The sequence below is a fragment of the Anastrepha obliqua genome, chromosome 3, assembly GCF_027943255.1.
Source record: "Anastrepha obliqua isolate idAnaObli1 chromosome 3, idAnaObli1_1.0, whole genome shotgun sequence".
NCBI classification, from domain to species: Eukaryota; Metazoa; Arthropoda; class Insecta; order Diptera; family Tephritidae; genus Anastrepha; species Anastrepha obliqua.
Genome location: NC_072894.1, coordinates 92837202 through 92859582, shown reverse-complemented (window position 1 = coordinate 92859582; position 22381 = coordinate 92837202). Strand labels below are relative to the sequence as shown.

The 22381-nt window shown below is 35.4% G+C and overlaps 2 protein-coding genes across 6 annotated transcripts in view; one reads left to right on the top strand and one right to left on the bottom strand.

Moving 5' to 3' along the window:
- LOC129243074 (uncharacterized) overlaps window positions 1–22381 on the top strand; it is a 436614-nt gene that overhangs the window by 211034 nt on the left and 203199 nt on the right. The window lies entirely within an intron of this gene.
- LOC129242112 (uncharacterized) lies at window positions 6552–15180 on the bottom strand. The gene is made up of 3 exons (XM_054878670.1): window positions 15159–15180; window positions 13539–13928; window positions 6552–6571 (listed from the first exon to the last, which is right to left on the bottom strand). Exons 1-3 carry the CDS (start codon window positions 15178–15180, stop codon window positions 6552–6554), a joined length of 432 nt encoding a protein of 143 aa, XP_054734645.1.

The following is a 22381-nucleotide window of genomic DNA, read 5'->3' as shown; positions in this document are numbered from 1 at the left end:
ACCTAAACTACTAATTTTTAATTAGTTAAAAGTCAAACTTCATTTAAATAAAAATTAGAAGAATAATGCATTTTAAATAACTCTTTACTTTAATTCTAATAAAAAAGTTAGCCAAACAGGAGCGAAAGTGAATTTAACTGTACTAAAAGGAGAATTATTCAATATAACCTCTAACTTTTACACTATTTACAAAACATAAAAATTCTATCATTCTTGTAAAATAAATATATTATTGTGTGAGTTTTGACCAGCACTAGTCTAGAGGCTTCAACCAACAACAAAATGCACGCCATTGTTGTTTTTGCTCTACTGCTGCTACCACCATGTAGATCCAATCTAAATTATGAATTATCAAATGGCAAGCACTTGATCATACAATTAGGGGTTCGATATTGATGAAACATCCTTGTAAAAAAGAAAAGATTGCAGAAGGATTTGTTATTGAAATTTTATAAATAGGATCTCACAAAAATACGAAACCGCTGAAACTAACAAAAAGTTGAACGATACTACATCACAAATCGATAGTGCATCACAAATATTCAGACAGGGGCATATCTAAATTTGTATTCAGTAAGCATTTAAGTTGGGCTTGTATTTTCAAATGAGGAAGTCAATGTTTTCCTTTCCGATTCCTTTGTGATTCGCAGCTATAGAACAATATAAATATTTTACGAAAATGAACTCGACTTAATACGGCGGTCCGGGCCAGTATTGTTCTCTATTACAGATTTTCTGCCCTTTTTTCTGCAACTGCGTCAGATGAGGTCCTTATTTTCTTACGTGCGATATGGAAATAGCTTTGTTTTCCACCCAAAGGAATAGCTATAAGGAAGGTTGATTAGTATTTCCAAAATAAGAATAATGTTCTAACTTCATGTTGAATCGAACTTCATATACACAGAGAACGTTAGGGTAGAATGTAATTCGAGCAAAATTGAATATTTCAGCCTATTTCAATTATTTTTTGTCAGTTATAGAAACAACGCAAGCTTGCACAATGTCACCACTTCCAAGTATCTTCTTAAAGAATTCTGAAGCTTAGTTCATTAATTTAAAAGGAACTATTAACATTCAGTTACCTAACCAATAATAGAACATAAAGATTATTCTTACAATTAAGAAACATAGGGAAAATGCATAGGCTTAGTGCTTATAGAGAAGATTTCTTGACGAATCACATAATAACGTTTCTTAACTAACCAACTAACCACATCATAATTTTTTAACCTAAATAACAAGAATTATTATTGTTCTGATTCCCATTCATCACTATTTAATATCATAGACTCATCAGTAGCAGCGTATTTCAAAATTTGCCTATCTGTAGAAGTACGAGGATTGCCTTTTATATTTTACGCCTTTGCAACACCACGTGTGATGAGTTGTAATTCGACATTTTTATCTCTGAGTTTAGTATTTTGAAGAATAAACTTACATGTAGCGTTTTCACTTACGGGCTTCATTTGTTCTTTATTCAGTGAGTTTAAAAATTCATCTCGACCAAAAGATGGAATTAACTCATCAAAGTTTTCATGCGATGATGTATTATGATTTTCGTATGTAGACAGGAGTGCAGTGATGAACTTACTTAGACTTTTGGCGTTGAAGTACCACACTAGCCACCTCGAAACGCTGGTCCAACGACTTCCAACGTGGGCGTCGATCCTCACAGTATGAATTTCGCGTACACCATCCAAAAACAATTGTTCTGGCAGAAACATTCGATGCGATGCATCAATTGATAACGCAAAGTCGTTATGTGACATATCGCGAGATAGAAACATCCTGGGTCATTAGAAGAACCTGCTACATTCAATACGAGTATTGCATGAACATTTGGTCGTTACGAGAGCCCAAAAGAGGGTAAGGAATTAATAAAAAAATTCAGTAGCGTTGAACTGTATAGAGAAGAGCTGTATCCAACAAAAGTTTTTAGCGGAAGAAGAACCCCAAAGCAATTGGTCGCGTGTTTTTTTTTCGAAAAATCCAGTCTTGTCACAACTGTACTACTAGAGCATCTTAAAACATTAAATTCTGAGTAATGCACAACCATTTGTTTGCCAGAAGTTTTCGGAGAATTTAGGGTGAACAAATCTTTAGTGGCATGCTCTTTAACAGACCGTGATTCGACTCTGAACAAATTTGACAGAATCAGCTGATGGAATAACGTCACTTGGGATGTGTATACAAAAACGCCGAGATTGTGTTGGTGATATACGAAAAAAAAAATCAACCAACGGCACTTCGTTGACGTCTGAACAACAACGATTGGACAAGTGCGTGAAATTAGCGTGCAAATTTCGGCTGGCGAATCTCTCAAGTGATGTGGCAGCCAAAGATCACCTCAGAAATTTCTTTTTCACCATAGTTAAAGAGTAAACCTAGTAAATCCATCATTCTAGGGTGAATTAAGGAAAATCAACCACCGAAGACAAATCATCCTTCCCCAAGAAAATGCGAGCTCTCACTTATTGGCTCAGACAAGAGAAGTTTTGAGCACTCAAAAGATTCATCTAATGTTAACAGCTCGTTTTGGAGAGTGGTAAAAGTGCTTTGAAAATTGGTTCAAGCGAATGAAAAACTATAAAACCATTAATTATTTTTTTTACTATATTTTAATTATTAGACGCAAACCATAAAAGGCAACCCTGGTAAAGTGTACTTTGGTGGCATAAAAAGCTTTGAACTCCTTATCGTTTGATGATTGTCAAAAGTTTATGTTCAAAGCTCTAACTTCGGTTCCTTGGCCAATAAAGTTAATTATCTACTCAAAACTATTATCTCTAAATTTTCATGGGTTTCCTCTTTATCCATTTTTCAAGGTTACTTGAATTTACTTTTCACACCACTTACATTACATTAGTGAGACCAGCTTGCTACCACTTATTTGAATTGGTCGAATTTCGGCCGCTGGCCATTGCCCTGTGATTTAAGAAAATTTGAGAATTATAATGATTGTCCCTACACACATTTCAATTCAAAATCTGAGTTGTTTAATTCAAACTTTAAAAAATTTATAGTTTTTTAATTTAAACAGAGCTGTTTTATTTTAAGGATCAAAATTAAAAATAAAATTGTAATTTTTTAATTTAGAAAACGGAGAACCCCATTGGATTTGACATATCCATATTATGCTTACAACATAATTAAGCAGCTTGGCTCGAAGAAAGTCTTCAGTTTCAGCACTATGTAATCAAACACTAATTAATTACAAAGTTTACTAATGAGTACGAGAAAAAAAGCAAAAGAGAATTACAACAATATACTCATAAGCAACAAATAGCGAACAAAAATGATGACGCCAGCGCTAAATTCAGCAAATGTTTTTAAAATTATAAAAAACAGTAATTGATTTCACTTGTGAACACCGATCGAACCGTGTAAAATTGGTAACAAAAGTCGAATTTTTCCACTACTTTACAATAAACAGCTTGCAATAGGCATATGAACAAACATACATACATACATGCATACCAATCTGCAGATCTAAGTCAATGCATTTTCGCGATACAATAAATATAGAAATATTTGTCTGGCTACCTCAACAAATAAACCGATTCCGGCGCGTCGTATTTCGTTTCGCCAATTATTTTCTATTGCTCCCAATTGGCGATTTGTCGCCTAGTGGCCAACTGCGCAAACTTATTTGTTGTTGTTGCAGTTGTTGTTTTGTTAGATTACTTTTCGTATATTTTAAATTCAATTGTGGTGGCAATTGAGCTCCTCGAGCTGCAACTGTTGCTTACCGCTTTTTTCGGTATAAATGTGCATGTGTTTGTATGTATGTATTGTTCATAGCGCAGCTGGCTTGTTGCTACTTGTTGACGGAGTGGAATGTTGTTTACACGAAGTGGTTGGTATAAAATGAAAAAAATAAAAGAGATCTGTTCAACATTTTGTGGCATGATTCAAAAAAATGCAGCGCACCGATTAATGTGTGGTAAGCATTTTTGTTGTTTTTTCCGTCGTCTCTGTTGTTTTTTTTATTGTTTTTATTGTTTTCTTTTTTTTATATGTTTTCATATATTTTTTTATTTTTATTTTTCTATCGGTCGGTAATTTTTGCTAAATGGATGTACTTTTAATTTATTTAAGTCATTTATTATAATTGATATTTACTTACCTACTTACTTGCATTATATCTTTATGCTGCACAAATCACTCAGGTGTTAAATGTTGATTGACCGACTGACTGCCTGATAAAAGCAACTGACTAGTGGTAGCCGTAGACAACGTTTCGCCAACATAATGAGCCAACAAATGAATGTGGTGCGGCTACTTCGCATACACACCCATCTGGCGTCTTTTCAAATGCACGAGTATGTATGTTTATGTGTTGGAATGAGTCCCCACAAATATCCAATCTGTCTAGCGTGTTTGTTATAGCTCTGCTCTGGCTATCCATTCATTACAGCCACACAGTGGCTTGGCAGCCTGTCTAATAAACGAACATCATGTCTGTAACTGCTACTATTATTCTCCCCTCTTTGATCTAACTTTAATGCATTTGATATGGCTCAGCTAAAATACAACATTTATACACCAGTGTCGTATATGCAAACGAAAATATATACATACGCTTACATACAAAAAAAGCTTTGTTTGAAAAGCTATGCAATTTGTTAAGCGGGCGTTTACTGTTTATTTCTCCACTAACTACTTAATTATATAATCACAGTAATTAAGTTAGTTGCAACGCTCGCAAATTAATTGCAAGAAGAAAATCAATTCAAACTAACCACCCACAAATCAATATAGCACCTAAAGGTCAAAGATAAATTGACTTAGACCGACTTCAAAAATCGGTCGTGGTGGAAATCTTACGCCATTTAGAAGAGCAAGGTATTTCTTCACCTTTGTCCATACACGCAGAAGGGGCACTTTCTTTGCTTCCTCACTTCCTGCAGGTATTGTATTAAATACTTTCAAAAGCTGATAGCTGGAATGGCCATGATTATAAAGCATGGCTAAAGGTGATGTGCATTGTGACAGTAACATTTAATATTTAAGCAAATCAATGTTGTATTTTTCAAGTACACTAGAATCGAGGCAAAATCCACATCCGCTTTAGGAAATAGTAGTAGACCCCCTACATACTATATACTACAACGAAAAATTAAGTGTTTTATTATTATTATTTTTTTTTTTTTTTTGCTTTTTAATCTTTTGCAGTTTGACGCATCCGTATAAACTAATGCTTCAACGTCTTATTAAGCCACTATACCATTTTTACACTTTGATTCTAGACCTCGCCTTTTCCCCGTTTTCAATATTTCATTTTATTAAAAAAATGGCTAAAGTTAAATTTAAAAAAAAAAAAAACCCTAATTAACTTACATTTCTTTATAGCTGTTTATACCAACTAAAAAAGAATTAAACTATCTATGTATATGCCCTTTATATTTATTGATACACATTTTTTATTTTACCAGCCCGCATGCTTTTGTTTCAACGTGCATAGGGGCAGATACTTATATAAAGCTGCTAAGCTTCAAGTGTTAGTAGAAAGGACATGTTTTACGAAAGTCTACCTCAGGTGTGTAATACGAAAATGAGCGGTCGTCCCTCGTCAGATAGTAGCAGTATAATACTAATGTAGCATTTCTATTCCAAGTTCCATTAAAACATCACACAGCCGCACACAGATATACGAGTAGTGCCTGTTTACATACATACATACATAAGTGACATGCAATCTTACTGACAGTAAACAAATTTCATGAATTCCTTTGTGGAAAACAAAGCTTTGCTAAAATGGCGCTTTTTGAAAATATCAACACCCGTCATAAGTATTGCAAGCAAAAAAAGCCACCAAAAATGAAATCTGACAACGGTTTAACACGAAATGGGCCTATTCGAATTTCACTCTTACCCGCTGACCGGTGACGAAAGATTCTCCGAAATCCTTACGTTAACATTTTTGCACATCAAATGAGCAAAAGCGACAACACCAATTGTTTTTACCTCAACATAAAAAGGAGTAAAAAACCTACAAATTTGACAATTACTAGCAGTGATGGCTGCAACGGCAGCACCCAATATGGTCATCACTGCCAATTTGTGCTGTTTTTTTTTTCTTTGTTTTTGCTATCACATGTTCCCGCAAATGTAATGTCCCCAGCTGCAGTCAAGCGCAATCGTTGGAAGTGGAGAAAATGAAAACATTTTTAGTGGCAGCACAGAAAGACGCCATTTCTATGCGCAGTCACACATACATACACGAATATAAATAAAACTATCGTCGGCGGCCTAGCCAACAACTAATGTCATAATAAAGCGACAGCAGTTAAGAAAAACTTTCTTCAAACCAAATGTTTTTAGAGATTTTCGAAGTAACAACATCTACAGCAGCTACAACAGCTACATCAACAACTGTGTTGCTGCCACATCCGCCAAAATTGTTACGCAGCTAAACCACTTGCCTGTTGTTGGTTAGGGGCAATCAGCAGCTAGAGGTGTTAACCAAAAATGCTACTTCAAGCGCCGTACGTGGCTAACGCAAGGCGGTGCGTTATTTTTCACACTAACAAACCGAATGACCAAACGACTTACTGGCCCATCAACCAACCTATAAAAAATAAAAGTGCGAAGTGAAATGATTAATGAATCGTTTAGTCATCCAAATAAGTAGGTGCGCGATGCGTGTAGAGTATGCGTGCTGGTGCAACCACTGTCCGTAAATTACGTCCATGACACAGCGAGTAGGTAAAATAAGTGAAATTGATACATGTCGAACTAAATTGAGACAGGGAAATTGTTGTTTTTCTCGAGCAACTTTGGACGAACTTGCAAGGCAGTATACTTACATATATATGTATTGGGTGGAGTTCCAGTTCTTTCACCCAATATACATATCTATGTATGAGTACTCACACGTATTTATTGGTTATTCATTTTTGGCTAACAAGTTTATAAATATCTAAAATTTAGCTTATTGGATATTCAGGCAATCTTAGACTAACCTAATGTTGAAATGAGCGGTTTTTTCGACCGTCATCGGAGTTTTAGCAGAGCATTGCCTAAACAGATGTGGGAAACCTCAGTGTATCTGAAATTGCTGTAGAAACGATTTCCCACCACTTCTCTGTAACTGGGGTGCGCTCAAGCACTGTGAGCATAATTTTTATTCAGCAGAAAGGGGGTGTGAAAGGCTCCAGAAGGTAGGCGAAATACAAGTCAGAGATATAGCAATAGATAGGCAATGACAATCCTGCGAAAGTATTTCTTCTACGAAATATCTATTCAACGAACCTTTGGTGTATCTTTAGGAAAGTAATGTTGTGTATGAGTTGGATACGTTTTACCATAATAGATGTTTTACCGTAAAAAGTTTCTAACGAAAATATTAAGTTAAACTCGTCGTTACTGGAATTCAAATGATCAACTCGCAGAGGTCATCTATATATGTGCTTTCATCTGAACATATACAAAAAAATGTGGATGAATTTATTTAATATTTGATTTCAGTTTCAATAAATGCACCTATTTCATCTATGCGACGACCTAGTGTCCTGGGAGACAAAGAAATATAATATTATATTTTCAAATAACATCATGCATTTCTGCAAAAGTTGTTTTAAAATTTTTTTATACGGATGCCATTTATTAAAAAGGTATTCCTTTTTGAACACCTTTTTTAATGAAGCTTGTGCCTTGCTAACACTTTGCTATTTTCTTGGTAAATCCATTCCTTTAACAATAAAAGAAAAATCTTTTTCTTTTCAGTAAACAAATTATCCCTCTGCACATCCCGAAAGCTATCAAAATTTCTATGAAAAATATTATAAGTCTTCCACCAATGATGATGGATTTACAAGGTTTGGCCAATAACTATGGTGAAAAAGAAAATTATACGGGGAACTTCGTCTGCCACGTCACGATGGATTTGGCAGCCGAATTTCACACTATCATTTCACATTTACTCACCCTCTCGTACAATCAGTCGTCGTTCAAATGGCAATGAAGTAATGTCGTGTTGGTTTTTTTCGCACAATCTTAGTTTTTTCGTAAACAAACCGCTTTGTGACCCCAGTTACGCCAGCCTATCAGCTGATCCTCTCAAACTCGCTGAGAGCCTGATAACGGCCTTTTATTGGCCACACTTTCTCAATTCTTTCCGCCTTGGTCGACTGAAGTTATATTCACGAGTTATTTTGATAGATCAGTTACACCAAAGGCACTGCATGTGACCAAATGCATTTGGAATGATAAAATTTGTTTTCAATCATTTTATTCATATTTGTCTTCGGTAGCGTACGAAAATTACCAGCAAAACCGCTGCTTATAAATATTATTTCGTTGGTGTTAGAATCATTTTTCATTTTGTGTGAGCGCATCCTGGGCAACTTGGCAGCATTACCAATGCCTGGGCTGATGGACAGCTGATAGGCGAATGGCGGATGCCAGAAATTAGGCACCAAAAATGGAAAAATTTCGTGATTTAGATATTGCTAATTATTGGCTTTAAAATAAATTTAATTAAATTAAAGCGTGTTTTTCGACTTGCCCAACGCCTCGTATATCCTTTCCGTCTTCTATTTTTAATTCGTCATTTGTAAATGAATGAATACGTTTTACATATACATATGCAATTTTATTGAAAACTGGGTATTGGTTTATGTATGTAAATGTGTATATATGTAAATATTTTATGGTTCAAAAGCTTGGGTAAGGGACTCGAATTTGAGTTTGGGAAATTTAACAATAATGCTTTTGTTAACTATTTATAAGTTATAAAAGTTAACTGGGGAACCGTACACTAAATATCAACCACAACGGTGGTGTGGAAATCAAAGTTTCTTCCGATGGGACATTACTGAAGAATGTTTTAAAAATGCACCTTTTGGCGCTCTCACGAGAAAAGGAGTTTCGCATCTAGTCATCTATGGTCAGCACAACGACTGATTCTAATAGCGAAGATCGTGTGTTCAGTTACTATTCGCACAAGTAAGCTTTGACTTAAATTCACACGTTGCAAAGAATTTTATAAAAACTTGCTGAAAACAAGTGACGACTCGAAATCAATTCATAGACTTCTTTTATTTTAACGCGACTAAATGTCTGTATTTGTTCCATTGTTATTTGGACTTAATTTCTTTTCATACCCTTTTCTTTTTGCATTATTACTAATTTTTTTATAACTACAAGAGAAACTTATACAAAACACCCTCGAAAAAACCCTAGTTGTGCGCCTGTCACCGCTCACATACATATACCTATTTACACAAGTTGTATGGAACTCGCACGAAAAATCCCATGTTAGTTTAGAACGAGAGCATTTTTATGTATTTAAGAACTCTCTCTCTCATCTCGTGGGTTCTCTCACAGGACACAATGCGCGAGGAATGCATGCTGTGAGACTTGGAATCACCTCGAGTCCTTTTTGCGCTGGATGTATGGAGGATGAGGTGGAATCATCTCAGCACCTTCTCCTTAGCTGCCCTGCTCTGGCGGGGCTAAGATCTGGGCATCTCATATCAACCTAACCTAACCTAACCTAACTTAAGAAACGGTGTGGTAATGATTTTGTTACCACTAGCTGTTTTACATAAAATCAACAGTTTACATATTTACTCATTTAACTAATTTAATTTATCTAATCCTATTTTGTTGGTTCATATGAATACAATTAATAACTCAAAACAAGTCCTAACTAGGGGTTTTTTTAATCAAGCCGAAAGATTGCGAAACTATCAAAAACTGGGTCTGCTTAGTCTAGTCAAGCGTTAGCTCTGCGCCATCGAAAAGCTAACTAGTAAATTTCCCTACCTGGGTAACGGCAACAGTAAATGCAAATGTTGCACCTTCCTTGCAGCCAAATGTGTTTGGCTGATGCCCATGTTGCTTTCCTGTCAATTTTAAGCTCAAAAATCAGCTTTGTACCTTCGACACCATTTGACATTTTTAAAATATAATATATTTCTTATTTTTTTAAATGCTTTGCTGTCAACGCTATTTTTACGCTGATTGAGGCACAGTGCTCGTATAATATCTCCCCTTTTTCAACTCTCACTATCTGCAGCATACACTTGTGCCGCCGCAACAACACATTTGCGGGTTTCTTGCACCTCTTCCTCTGAAAATCGTCAGCTGCTCATGTTGCTTTTGCCTTATATTTGTTGTTTGCTTGCCGCTTCGTTAAAACAACTTGACCCATTTTTTAATGCATTGCCCAGATTGTCATCTTCAATTTCAAGTTGTTGTTACTATTTCACTATTGTTTTCGGCTTTTCTTTGCTCACCTATTTCTTGAGTGAACAAGTCGTTTAGAGGCAATAATAATTTATATGCAGCTTTAGCTGATGAGCTTTACAGTTTTTGTACAGTATTTCCTCTTGCTCTGTAATTATTGGGAATGTATGTTTTTTTTTAGTTGCCAAAAATTTTCTGTGTGGGAATTTTTGATTTACAATCACTTATCGTTGACACGCTGCACTCGTTTGGCAACCACTTATTGGCTCTAATTCCAGTTCGCCCATTCGCCTTCATAATTGACAAATTTTTAGTTCTAGTAATAAGCGTCCTTTTAATAAGTGGTTGTGTTGCAAATCGCTTTGTGGCATAGTTCATTTGTTATTGCTGTTTGAACTCATTCTTGTTTGTTCAGCCTTGTTCGTGAGGCTTATGTTGGTAGGTATGTGTGTGGTATATGTTTGTGTATGAATAATGGACAAAGAACTATGTAGAGGTATTTTAGATTTATGACTAGCCATTTTGACAGGCGATTAACAGTTTTTGTGTTTACAAACGACACTGATGTCATTCTAAGCTGCTTTCAATCAACGCGTATCGAAACCATAAATTAAGAATTTGCAGAGCAATAAATTTTGAACGTGACAGTTGTAAATCAAAGTATTAGAGAATGCGAAAAAAACTAACCACGCAGTTCAATACAAATTCTTATATATTTACATGTATTTAACCTTCGAGAGATACACCGGGGTGTGAGTCACCCCTCAATATATTTGATGGGTTGCAGTTTGTTTATTTCTAAAATCTGGAAATATGTCGTTTGCTATATTTTAGCAACGTCGATTTTACTCTTCGAATTTATGTAGTAAGTCCTCAGTAGTTGGTGGGCACCGAATTCATGCAGAACCTAAAAACGTGTTGGGTGAACTTTACCCCATTATGTAATTCGTGTACTTTTTTTGCATATACAGTCAGCATCAAAAGAATCATCATCGTCCCAAAATCATAGATTTCTTCATCCAAATTTGAGAAAAAATGTTATACCTCGCCTTCTTTTAGAAGCCGACTTGTAGCCCCCTTTTTTTACTATTCCTCTAAAAGAAAATCACTTCTTATATAAATGGAATTAAAAGAGATGAAAATTCGCCTTTGACAAGACTAAGCTACATATACGTTGTATGTATGTACGAGTTGTGTTAAAATAGTATCGCGAATTTTGAATTTTCGCAGCTTACGTATATTCGAATTTCGATTTTTTTGTGGCGACGAGTTCGGCCATTTTGAATTTTCAGTTAATTGTTGACGGATGCATTCCGAATGTTGACTGTATCACACGGAGAAGCTACTTTGGACCAAAGCAACGTTTATCGGTGGTACAAAATGTTCTTAGAAGGCCGAGAAGATGTGAACAACGAAAAGCGTGTCGGACAGCCGAGCACTTCAACAACAGGCGAAAAAATTGATGAAGTGAAGAAAATGGTATACGCCAATCATTGAATCACCGTTAGAGAAGTTGCTGAGGACCTAGACATATCGATTGGCTCGTGCCATTCGACTTTTTTCGATGATTTGGGCATGAGACTGGCCGCCACAAAATTCGTACCAAAACTGCTCAATTTCCACCAAAAGCAGCATCGCATGAACATTGCTAATGAGATGTTAGACTCTGTCCGCGACGACCCAAATTTGCTGCAGGGTAAAACGGTCAATAAGGAATATTACCTGCAAGTTATGCGGAATTTGCGCGAAGCAATCCGCCAGAAATGCCCGGATTTGTGGAAGACATCGTTGACACATCGTTGCTTGTGCTTGGTCAAAAACAGCACGCTAATGATGCCACAGCCACCGTACGAGTATTAGCCAGATCTGGCCCCTGTGACTTTTGCTAGTTCCCGAAAGAGGCCCATGAAAGGACGACGCTACGCTCCGATTGACGAGATAAAGACGGCATCGAAGGAGGAGCTGAACAAGATAAAAAAAATATGTTTAAAACCGCTAGAATATAATACCGGTATGTTGTTGCTGCCAGCCCCTTCAGTTTGAGCATTTTAGTCTATCAAAATAATAGGAATTTCACTTTTTCGAGTTGAGCCAACTGAATGAGCCTTTTATGTGTATGGTAATCTTTCCAAAATCTGCATATTTAATTGAACTCATTGTTCAAAATTTTCACTTTTAGTAGTTATAATAATTTTAACAATAAAAATAATTAGCCATCACATTTTTGACTTTCTAATTCTCCAACAGAGCGAATGACCTTCTAATAAATTAAAATTTCATTAAAAAGTATTTATTTTCTCATTTTGAGTTTAGGACTGTCATAACTCCTTTTTAAAGTATTAAACTTAAAGTTTATTCTTGGGTATAAAACACCAAAAGATGAAAACCTCAACACCCACATAAATAGGAGTTTTGCTGCCAAAGCACATGGTTAGGTTTTAAGCATTTTGGGTTTTATGTTTCAATTAACGATACAGACTTTCGTTAAATTTAAGGTACCTAATTGATAGAAAATTGAGTGATTTTAAAACTGTTACTAATATTTTTATTATTATTTTGAAAATATAATGGAAAATTAATGCCTGTTTTATACACCAACACCCAACTCGAAGAGCCTTTCTTGTACTTTCTAGTAGCAAATATTATTTTTTCATGACCCTTCAAAATGAGGCTAAAGTTTAGCTCAGAAAAATGCATGAAATTTTTATTTAAATCGATAGTACAGTCCATATAATTTAATGTTTGGGGATTATTTCATGCAAATGTTGACCGCGACTGCGCTTCAAATGGTCCATCCGCTTAGTCCAATTTTGGCATACTCTTTCCAATGTTTCGGCCGGTATCTCACATATAAATGCTTTAATGTTGTCTTCCAATGCGTTAATTGAAGCAGGCTTGTCTGAATAGGCATGAGCTTTAACATAGCCCCACAAAAAATAATCTAAAGGTGTTATATCGCACGATCTGGGTGCCCAATTGACAGGTCCCGAACGTGAAATAAAATGTTCACCGAACTCGCCTCTCAACAAGTCCATTGTTACGCGTGCTGTGTGGCATGTGGCACCGTCTTGCTGAAATCGCATGTCATGCAAGTCAAGCTCTTGCATTTTGGGCAAAAACAAGTTGGATATCATTTCAATGATACCTCCAGCCCGTAAACCGAACCAAACTGTGACCTTTTCTGGAAACATTGGTAGCTCTTGCAATCCTTTTGGCTGATCTTCACTCTAAAATCGACAAATCTGCTTATTTACGTACCCACTGATCCACAAATGAGCTTCGTCGTTGAACACAATTTTTCGATAAAAAGTGGATCTTCGGCCAACTTTCCAAGATAAACCAACCATAAATTCTGCGTTGCGGGAGGTCGTTCGGCTTCAATTCTTGCATCAGCTGTTTTTTGAAAGGTTTTACACCTAAATCATTTCGCAAAATTCTCCACGTTGTTGAGTAACAGTGGCCCAATTGCTGCGAACGGGGACGAATCGATAATTGATGGTCATCATTAACACTGGCCGATACAGCTGCGATATTTTCTTCAGTTCGCACTATACGTAAGCGTGTTGGTGGTTTGATGTCCAATAATGTAAATTTGGTTCTAAATTTAGTCACAATAGCTCGAATAGCCGCTTCAGCGGGTCGATTAAACTGGCCATAAAATGGAAGAAGCGCGCGATAAACTTTCTTAACAGAACGCGCATTTTTATAAGAAAATTCAATGATTTGCAAGCGTTGTTCTTTTGTAAATTATAGACCAAACTGAAGATGCTTGACAGTGAAACAAAACAGGAAACGTGCGTCAGCTGTTTAAAAAGATAATAGCTAAAAAATCACCCTTTAGTTAACATCAAAAGGTTAAACCGTTAAAAATTTTATATGAATTTTAACCTTTTTAACCAGAACAAATTTTCAGCGAAATATGTATAAGTTTCTTTTGATCAGTGCTTTCTTGTGGCATCTGTCAAAATTCGATGGCGTCACTTTTGACAGATGTTAAACATAAAATCTAAAATTTACTGACGAGATTGAATTCGCCCGAGATCCGTTTAAAAATAACTAAACTAAAATGGCGAATCTATCGGAACTACAATATGTAATATTTTCAACCGTTGTAACTTAATCGAAAATTTCAGTCGACTGACCCTGTATAATACAAAGAAATATGTACCAATACTCATTCGGCTGGGCCGTTCTGGTTCATTGGTGTCATTGGCCCTTTTTTATTCGGGAAAAATCAATTTACTGCAAACAAAATTCCCGGAAAGAATAATTTCGCGACGCAGCAATTTGAATGGCAAAATGACCCGATTTAACGTCTTTTGACTATTTTATCTGGGGACTTTTTAAAGATAAGAAGGAGTTTATGTGAATAAACCAGAAATATTTGGAATTTTGAAATATAATAATCGGCTCACTACAGCTGAAATTAATGTTCGCTGCTTCATATGCAATGTTCTCGACTGGCTGAACCAAACGAATAGTATGATAGCAAACCTTCTTTACGGATTTAGATGTGGAAGGCATGGATGGTTCTTTAGTACGTGCAATGGTACTTTCTTTCGTCCGATAGTAGTCTATTTCGATCTTTTAAAGTTTCTATTGTTTCAGTATTTTGAAAACCATTAACGTAAAGCATAAAGCGATTCCTTTTATTTGTTTTTTGTCAGAGACGTTCATTCGCTCTGTATTCTTTGAAAGGAACATTAACACAAAAACGAGAAGATTAATGGTGACTGAACTAGATTAAAATTTGATTAAAATTTGAAGAGGGTAAAGAAGTCAATTTTATTGTCATACAATCCAAGATACTTCCGTAAGACTTTCCGCGTTGTCGAAGGAAAGGGCCGACAAGTTTAAAACGACGACGGATCAACAATTCGGCGTCTTCTTCAACACTTCGGTGTTAAATCTTTGCAAACAGATTTATTTCTTTTCAAAGTAAATTTCCACAATTTTGAAGTGATGTTCTGGCGTTAAACGATTCATGATGACTTTCCAAACCTTATCGAACATAAGCGTCAATACAGTTTGCCATTCCCAGCCGTCAAATCATAGTTATTGATATAGATAATCCTCATGCAGCTAAAAAAAACATCCGATATTATTACTATTTTAACAATATTAACGAATAAATTTGAAAAAAGTGTTGAACGCTCCGGCTTTGAAAGTATTCGATGCGGTAACAGCTGGTAGGGGCAGAGGAAGAGAAAGACCTCCTCAGCGTTGGAAAGATCAGGTGGAGAAGGACTTGGATTCACTTGGTGTGCCCAAGTTGGTTAACAGGAGAAATATGATAAATGGCTGCTTTGTTAAAATCGGCCAAAATCACTTAAGCGCTTATCGCGTCAATCAAGAAGAAGTTGTGTTACTTCTTTCGCTTAGCGGTTTATGCTACATTAGGTAAGATCTTTTTTTTTCATATAAATACGTAAACCTATAGTAAAACATCCTTTGGGTCAAGGTTTTCGGAGTACCTTTTTCCAGTTTTTGCAATACTGAAATTTGTCCACCGTTTTGTTTGGTTTTTAGAGTCACACTTTTATATTCTACTGCTGGAGAGGTATCATAAATACCTTAGCAAAATATATGGAGCAAATATGGCATATAATATATATGTATGTACTATATAAAAATTTGTTCGTTTCTTATTACATTTTAATAATTTTTTATGGAAATATAATTCAGTTCCAAACGTTGTGAAGATTAAAACACTCAACAAATTTTCATCAAAATTTAAAACTTTTTAATCAAAATTTTTTGAAAAATATTTGAAATTTTATAGATTATTGGTACCTAACATAAAGTACAAGTTTGAAGTGGCTCAAAAATCTCCGTGATTTCTGACAATTTTTTTGCACGCGGTATGGGGTGTTTTGTTCCATATAACTGTCGAACATTCCTTTTATAGAGAGAATGCACAAGACCGCCAGCATAAAAACCCTATGCTATAGTTATGAAATGCAATATATAAGTGTCAACACCACTCCTAAATTCGTCCTCTTTGTATTAGTTTTAATTCAACAATGCGCAAATTTAGTATTTAACATTTTCCCATTTTACTTATTCGCACTCAGCGTAGGAGAATAAAACTGAAATACCGTCGTTTCTCTTCTTTATTGCACGTTTAACATTTTCCCATTTTACTTATTTGCACTCAGCGTAGGAGAATAAAACTGAAATACCGTCGTTTCTCTTCTTTATTGCACGTTAAAGAGCTAACACGTTATTATTCTAACTTACAGATTTTTATATTATATAATATATAGGTACATAGGTAATTCATACGCATTAAGTTTTTTCCGACGTTAAATTTTCCCCAGCACTTTTTAAATAACAAAATCATATTCCTGCTGTCGTAATATCCATTCTAATTAATTTCAGTTATTTCCTACAAAATATACGTGAATGAACTATCAGGTCAGTCCATAAGTTCGTGCGATTTTTAAAGGTGGTTTTAAAATTAATAAAAAAGATATTTAGAGAATTTATTAATGAATAATATATTTTCCTTCATTATTTACAATGTCTTTCCAACGTTTAGGCAAATTTTGAATTCCCTGCTCAAAAAAGTTTTGTCCTTGGAGCCAAAATACGCTTCGACACCTCTTTTTATAGCTTCTTTTGAGGAGGAGTTCTGGTTACTCCTATGGGATTGAAGTCCACGGAAAAGGTGATAATCACAAGGTGCAATATCCGAAGGGTATGGTGGATGCGGCATTAGCTCCCATCCGAGCTCATTCAGCTTGCCTACTGTTTGCCTTGAGGTATGAGAATCTTCTTGGAGCGAAAACCATCTCTAGGGGTCGGTTCTGGTGTTTCATCTTTATCTAAGCATTGGCGTTTGCGAACAGGATTATTGTAAAGGACCCATTTTTCATCACCAGCAACGATACGGTTCAAAAAACGTTCATTTTCAAGCCGTTGCAGCAGCTAAGAACATACATTCACTCTCTGCTGTAGGTTGGCGACGGAAAGTCTATGCGGAAGCCATTTTCCCAGCTTTGAAACCTTTGCCAACTGATCCAGGTGCCTGTGAAGTGTTCCATGCGATGAATTTATCCTCTGAACTATCATATCGACTGTCAAATTTGGCTCAGCTTCCACGAGTTCGAGCAAGGCGTTGGAGTTAAAGACTTCAGGACGACCAGCGCGCGGGGCCTCCTCCACGTCGCAGTTACCACTTCGGAATTTTGAAAACCACTTTTGCGCAGTCCTTACACTCATGGTATTCTCTCTGTGAACAGTGTTTATTTCTGCAGCAGTAGTAGTTGCTTTTTTACCACTTTTATAAAAAAAATACAAAATATGCCTCTTATACGCGTTTGAAGGTTCCATTTATTCCATTATTTTTTAACAACACGTGCTTCTATCCGCCATTAAAATCACTTGTTGAATGCACAATATATCAAAGAAAATATAAATAGTTCCGCTAAATTCCGCGAATAATTTTTTGTACACAAAAATTGTACAAAAGTGAAATTATGGGTAAAATGCGCACGAACTTATGGACTGACCTGATATTTTCGAATAAACGGCAATGTTTTTGGATATTAAAAATGTCAAATTATTGGGTAATTCCTCATGCCAAACGTAATCCGATCGATTTATTTTTATAAACCCATATTAAGTAAATATTGCAATATCTCGGAGGAAGTGAATAAGGTGCCTTCCTGTATGATATAATGTTCGTATTAATTAAGTGGATTGCCTTTGTAAAAAGTGTGAAGATTGATGCTCATATGCGAGTTGATCTATCATTCGAAGTTTTTTCGCAACGACTGTTTCCGCTGCTGTATTGCGCATACAACAATAAAATTTCAATGCAGCTAAGCATTAAGTTATTGCGAAAAATAGCAAGTTATGTACCTGACCTACTCTCCGAAGCACACATCTAAGTGACGGCGTACAGAGCGCGACATTCCCCCACCTTCACAACAAGTTGCCGGGGGCGGCTTTTCGCTACTGTTGCAAAATTAACAAATGCCGTGGTTTTTCTACTCATTTTTCATATTGTTTTTATTGGCTTTGTCTTTGTTTTTGTTTCTCTGTTGCCGACTCTGATGATGTTTGTTTGTTTCTGATTTTTGAAAAACTAATTACCTTTGCTAACTTACATAAACTCGCACATATGTGCATACATACATTCGTTACCAGCCATACCTGAGAATTGTTGTTGGCGTACCACACCAGCATCTCACTGTTGTATATAGTTACTGAGGAAAAAGAGCAAAGTACGAGTCAAGAAATAAAATGAAATATTAAAAAACGCTGTTAGCAATAATTAATTCCCTGTAGCAGTATATGTACATATTTATAAGTTTTTGTGCCTACTCCCATGCACGTACACATGAACATATTTTATTTGCTTTCGATATGTTTAGCTCTATATAGTTAACGTTGCTATGCTGCGCAACGAATCGGTTCCATTGTTGCCGTTAACAATTGCCAAATATTATTTGCTGATTTCTTCGTCTTGATTTCTAAGTTTTCGCTATAATTATTACATTACACTTGGCGTTTCCGATTCGTTAGGTGTGGATACTGTTTCGCCTGCATTTAGTTTTTCCCATTCACACGGCCTCCTCATTAAGGCCTGGCCAAAGGGCTTGTCAGAAATTTGAAGCAGCTTATTAGTTTTTACAACCTAATAACAGTATTAGTTGCAGACATAATTACACAATAGTGCAAAAATGAAAATATTTAAGAGAAATTTAAAAAATATATTAATTTGGGCGTTTGCGATGCTTTTACGTACCTGGGAGATATTAAGAATCGTTCAACTCGATTTGCGGAGTTTTTTTAATATTTCCTCACTCAAAACTTGTATTCACACATTTGTATAAGCAAATATTCACTATGTACGTACCAATGATATTTACAAATGTATTCGTACATAAATGCACATAAGGAAATTAGTTCTATCCCCCTTGAATATATAATATGTAAGTTAATAGAAATGAAGCTTTAACATAGGAGCAGATAAATCAGCAATGGGATATTGTGGAAAATGTTTTTTAATGCTTATATTTAGTCATTTATTTTATTTATTTATTATTAATCAAACACACAGCCATAAGTTATATTACAGTGTTTGAGCTTAATTCTAAAAGATTAAAAATAGCAATAAAAATAGAGGAGTTTTAGGGAAGAAGATTTGACAAGTGAAAATAGTAGACTGTAAAAAAGGAAGTAGGAGGAGTAGAAGAAGAAAGAAGGAAGAAGAACACAACGAAAAATAATGTATGAGTTCAATTTCAAAGCGCAGTGTTATTACAAGTAATGCATAAAAAACGGATTACATTTTTAACTTAATATCTAAAACTTATTAAATTAAAATTAAATTGCATTGTTGATGAGGGTAAGAATAAAATTTGTAGAAAAAGAAATAGTAGTATAATAATAGTAGTCGAGACAAATGATTGTACTAAATATTTAATCCTTACCCTTTACTCTGCACAGTATTTAAGGGGTCAATAAAAACTTATTGCTAGTCAATTGCTTTATTTATAAAACATAAAAACATAGCATTAATACATCATGTTTCGACTTCGCTTTAGAAAAATTAAAAAAAAAATTAATTATTGTAAAAGTTATCGCTGTTTGTGTGGAGCCCGTTTCTCCAGAAGTCCCTTGCGGTGATCATCACAAGTCCTTGGAGATTCATCTAAAATCAGTCGGACAAGAGAAACTAGTTTTATTAATATTTATTAATAGATAATCTTGTGAGTGATCGAAGCCTTTTTTTTTAATTAACAATATGGCGGCCTCAGCAAATATTTTTTAGATTTTCGAAAAAAAAACCGACAGTTAATTATTCAAAAAAATTTACATTTTTGAAAAAAAAAACCTTCGATCAGGCACGAGTTTCTTATGCTTTTCAAAAGCAATATACATTTTATGGAATCTTCTAAACGGCTTTTCAGTTACAGTGATCGCCAATTCAAAAAACATATATTAGTTTTAAGAAAAACGCATTTAAAGTTTTGCTATCGATGTATGTAGAGTTATACGAATTATTTAATTACTTACACTATGTCATTTATTCCTGGACCATAAAACAGTTCTTTAGCCGTCATAGCAGCTTCCTAAATATCGATTTACTGCTGCCTACGTAGCATTCTACCTTCACGAGTGTTATCGTTAGCGCGCTTATCTGCCACTTTCATACGTCGTTTGCTTGCTGCTGCTGCTAGCTACTTGCTATCAAACGCTCCAATGCGCCCTAGCGCCCTTTGTTAACTGTTGAATAACTCGAAAAGTATTTGTCGGATTCCCTTCAAATTTCTCACAATAATTCTAAGATATTTAGAAAATGAAAAAAACATTCAATTTTTTGAAAATTCTGACTACCCCTAACCCCTTAAGGAATACTATTTTAATGTATGTGCAATGTATCTTTAGCAGTCCTGAGCTTAAGGGGTAGTTTGTTCAATGGGCGGACGCTATGGACGAAAAACTGACGTTCAGATTTTACCGACGTAAATTTCAAGTGCAAAAGCTGTTCTAATCGTGACGATTGGGTTATTTGACGACGACTTTTGAGATGCGGATGCTCTTCAGAGACTATGATTTTCATTATAAGACACTTGAACTTCAACGTATCGTCGAGTGATAGCGAGGTTATCTTGCCAGCCCATAGGAAGATGTGATCATAGCGATGTCTGTCATATATGTATGTACTTGGCAATATTATTGTAAATCACATTGAGTTTTTTATATTATTGACTATCAGTGTTAGCATAGAGTTCACAACCGTACAACAACGTTGGTAGCAAATAAGATTTTGCGATGAGCAGTCTTGTGGGTATTGGTGTTAGGTGCTGTATTAACCATAAAGATCTCAGCATTCCGTATACTTTACCAATTGTCCTATAGACACGTTAGGGTTCTATTGAATCGTGCACCTATGTTCTTAGCTACATCGACATACGGTATCGTCGATCTGTTTAATAAATTTTTGACATAAACGTTGATGTCAAAATATTTTATAAAGATAGCACTACATTGCGACTAATTTGGTTTCAAGACCAGACCATTGCTACTTGCCCACTCGTTTACTAAGTCTAAGCCCCTGTTGAGGTTATGTATACAAACGTTTAATGAGTGAATAGGGGAGCTCAAGTGCAATTCAACATCTTCAGCGTATATCTTACTTTTATTGTACTTCAGCACCTTAGGCAGATCGGTAATATACAAAACAAACAGCAGAGGACCAAGAATCGACCCTTGAGGAACTCCTCTAGATATGGAGAGAAAGTTAGACATTGTGTTTCCTATGCTGACTACTTGCGATCGACCAGAAAGATATGAGCTGATTAGGTTTACCGCCGAGGATGAAAAGTTAAAAAAATTCTTTAACTTCAGACACATTAGCTTGCAGTTGAAAGTGTCAGAAGTTCTGGAATGGACAAGAAGAGTTAGCAATTATTGTCAATATTTATTCGAACATCATCTGATACGGTAAGGAACGCAGTGATACAGCTTTTGTTACGCCTGAAGCCAATTAGTACGCACTGACCAGGGAGTTTTTAGACAAAAATGAGTCAACTTACTGATGCATTTAGTGTTCTAAGACTTTTGATATACAAGATGAAGTCCAAAATAAACAAGACTGGTGCCATAAAAATGTTTTTGATGGTGCCATCTTTTTAATGAGTTAGTGCGTTCATAGTTGCATCCCTAGCTGACTTCCAGTGAAAGCTTGGTGACATTCGTTTCAGTCGAAGCGAAGTTATTGAATCTAAAGTGTCAGCATGTTTGTGTCATCGATAAAAAAAATGAGTTTCCAACAAAGAGCTAATATCAAATTCAATTTAACAAAATTCAAATTTAAAATCGGTAAAACGTTTACCGAAACATTGGAGTTGATGACTACTATAAATTATGGCGATAATTGTCTATCTCGTATCAGAGTTCATTAGTGGTTTACATATTTCAGAGATGATTATGAGGACATAAATGATAATGAACAACCGCCCAAAATCAGTAATCACCGATAACTCCATCGAAATTGTTCGTAAATTTAACAAAAATTAACCAAAATCATCCTTGAAATTCATGAAATCGGAGTTGAATATCTCCAAAACATCGATTTATCGCATTTTAAGTGATCATTTGGGCTTATGAAAGGTTTGTGCACGATTCATTCCGCACAAGTTAACCGAGTGCTCAGAATTCAATATCCGAA

Bases quoted from the DNA above. Each gene is read 5' to 3' on its own strand.
- LOC129242112 (XM_054878670.1), bottom strand. From the start codon at position 15,180: ATGAATCGTTTAACGCCAGAAC. The intron at 13,929-15,158 runs ATCACTTCAAAA...TTACAAAAGAAC, and splicing joins GAATCGTTTAACGCCAGAAC to AACGCTTGCAAATCATTGAA. The intron at 6,572-13,538 runs GTTGGTTTATCT...TATTTTTTATAG, and splicing joins CCCGCAACGCAGAATTTATG to GTTGGTTGATGGGCCAGTAA.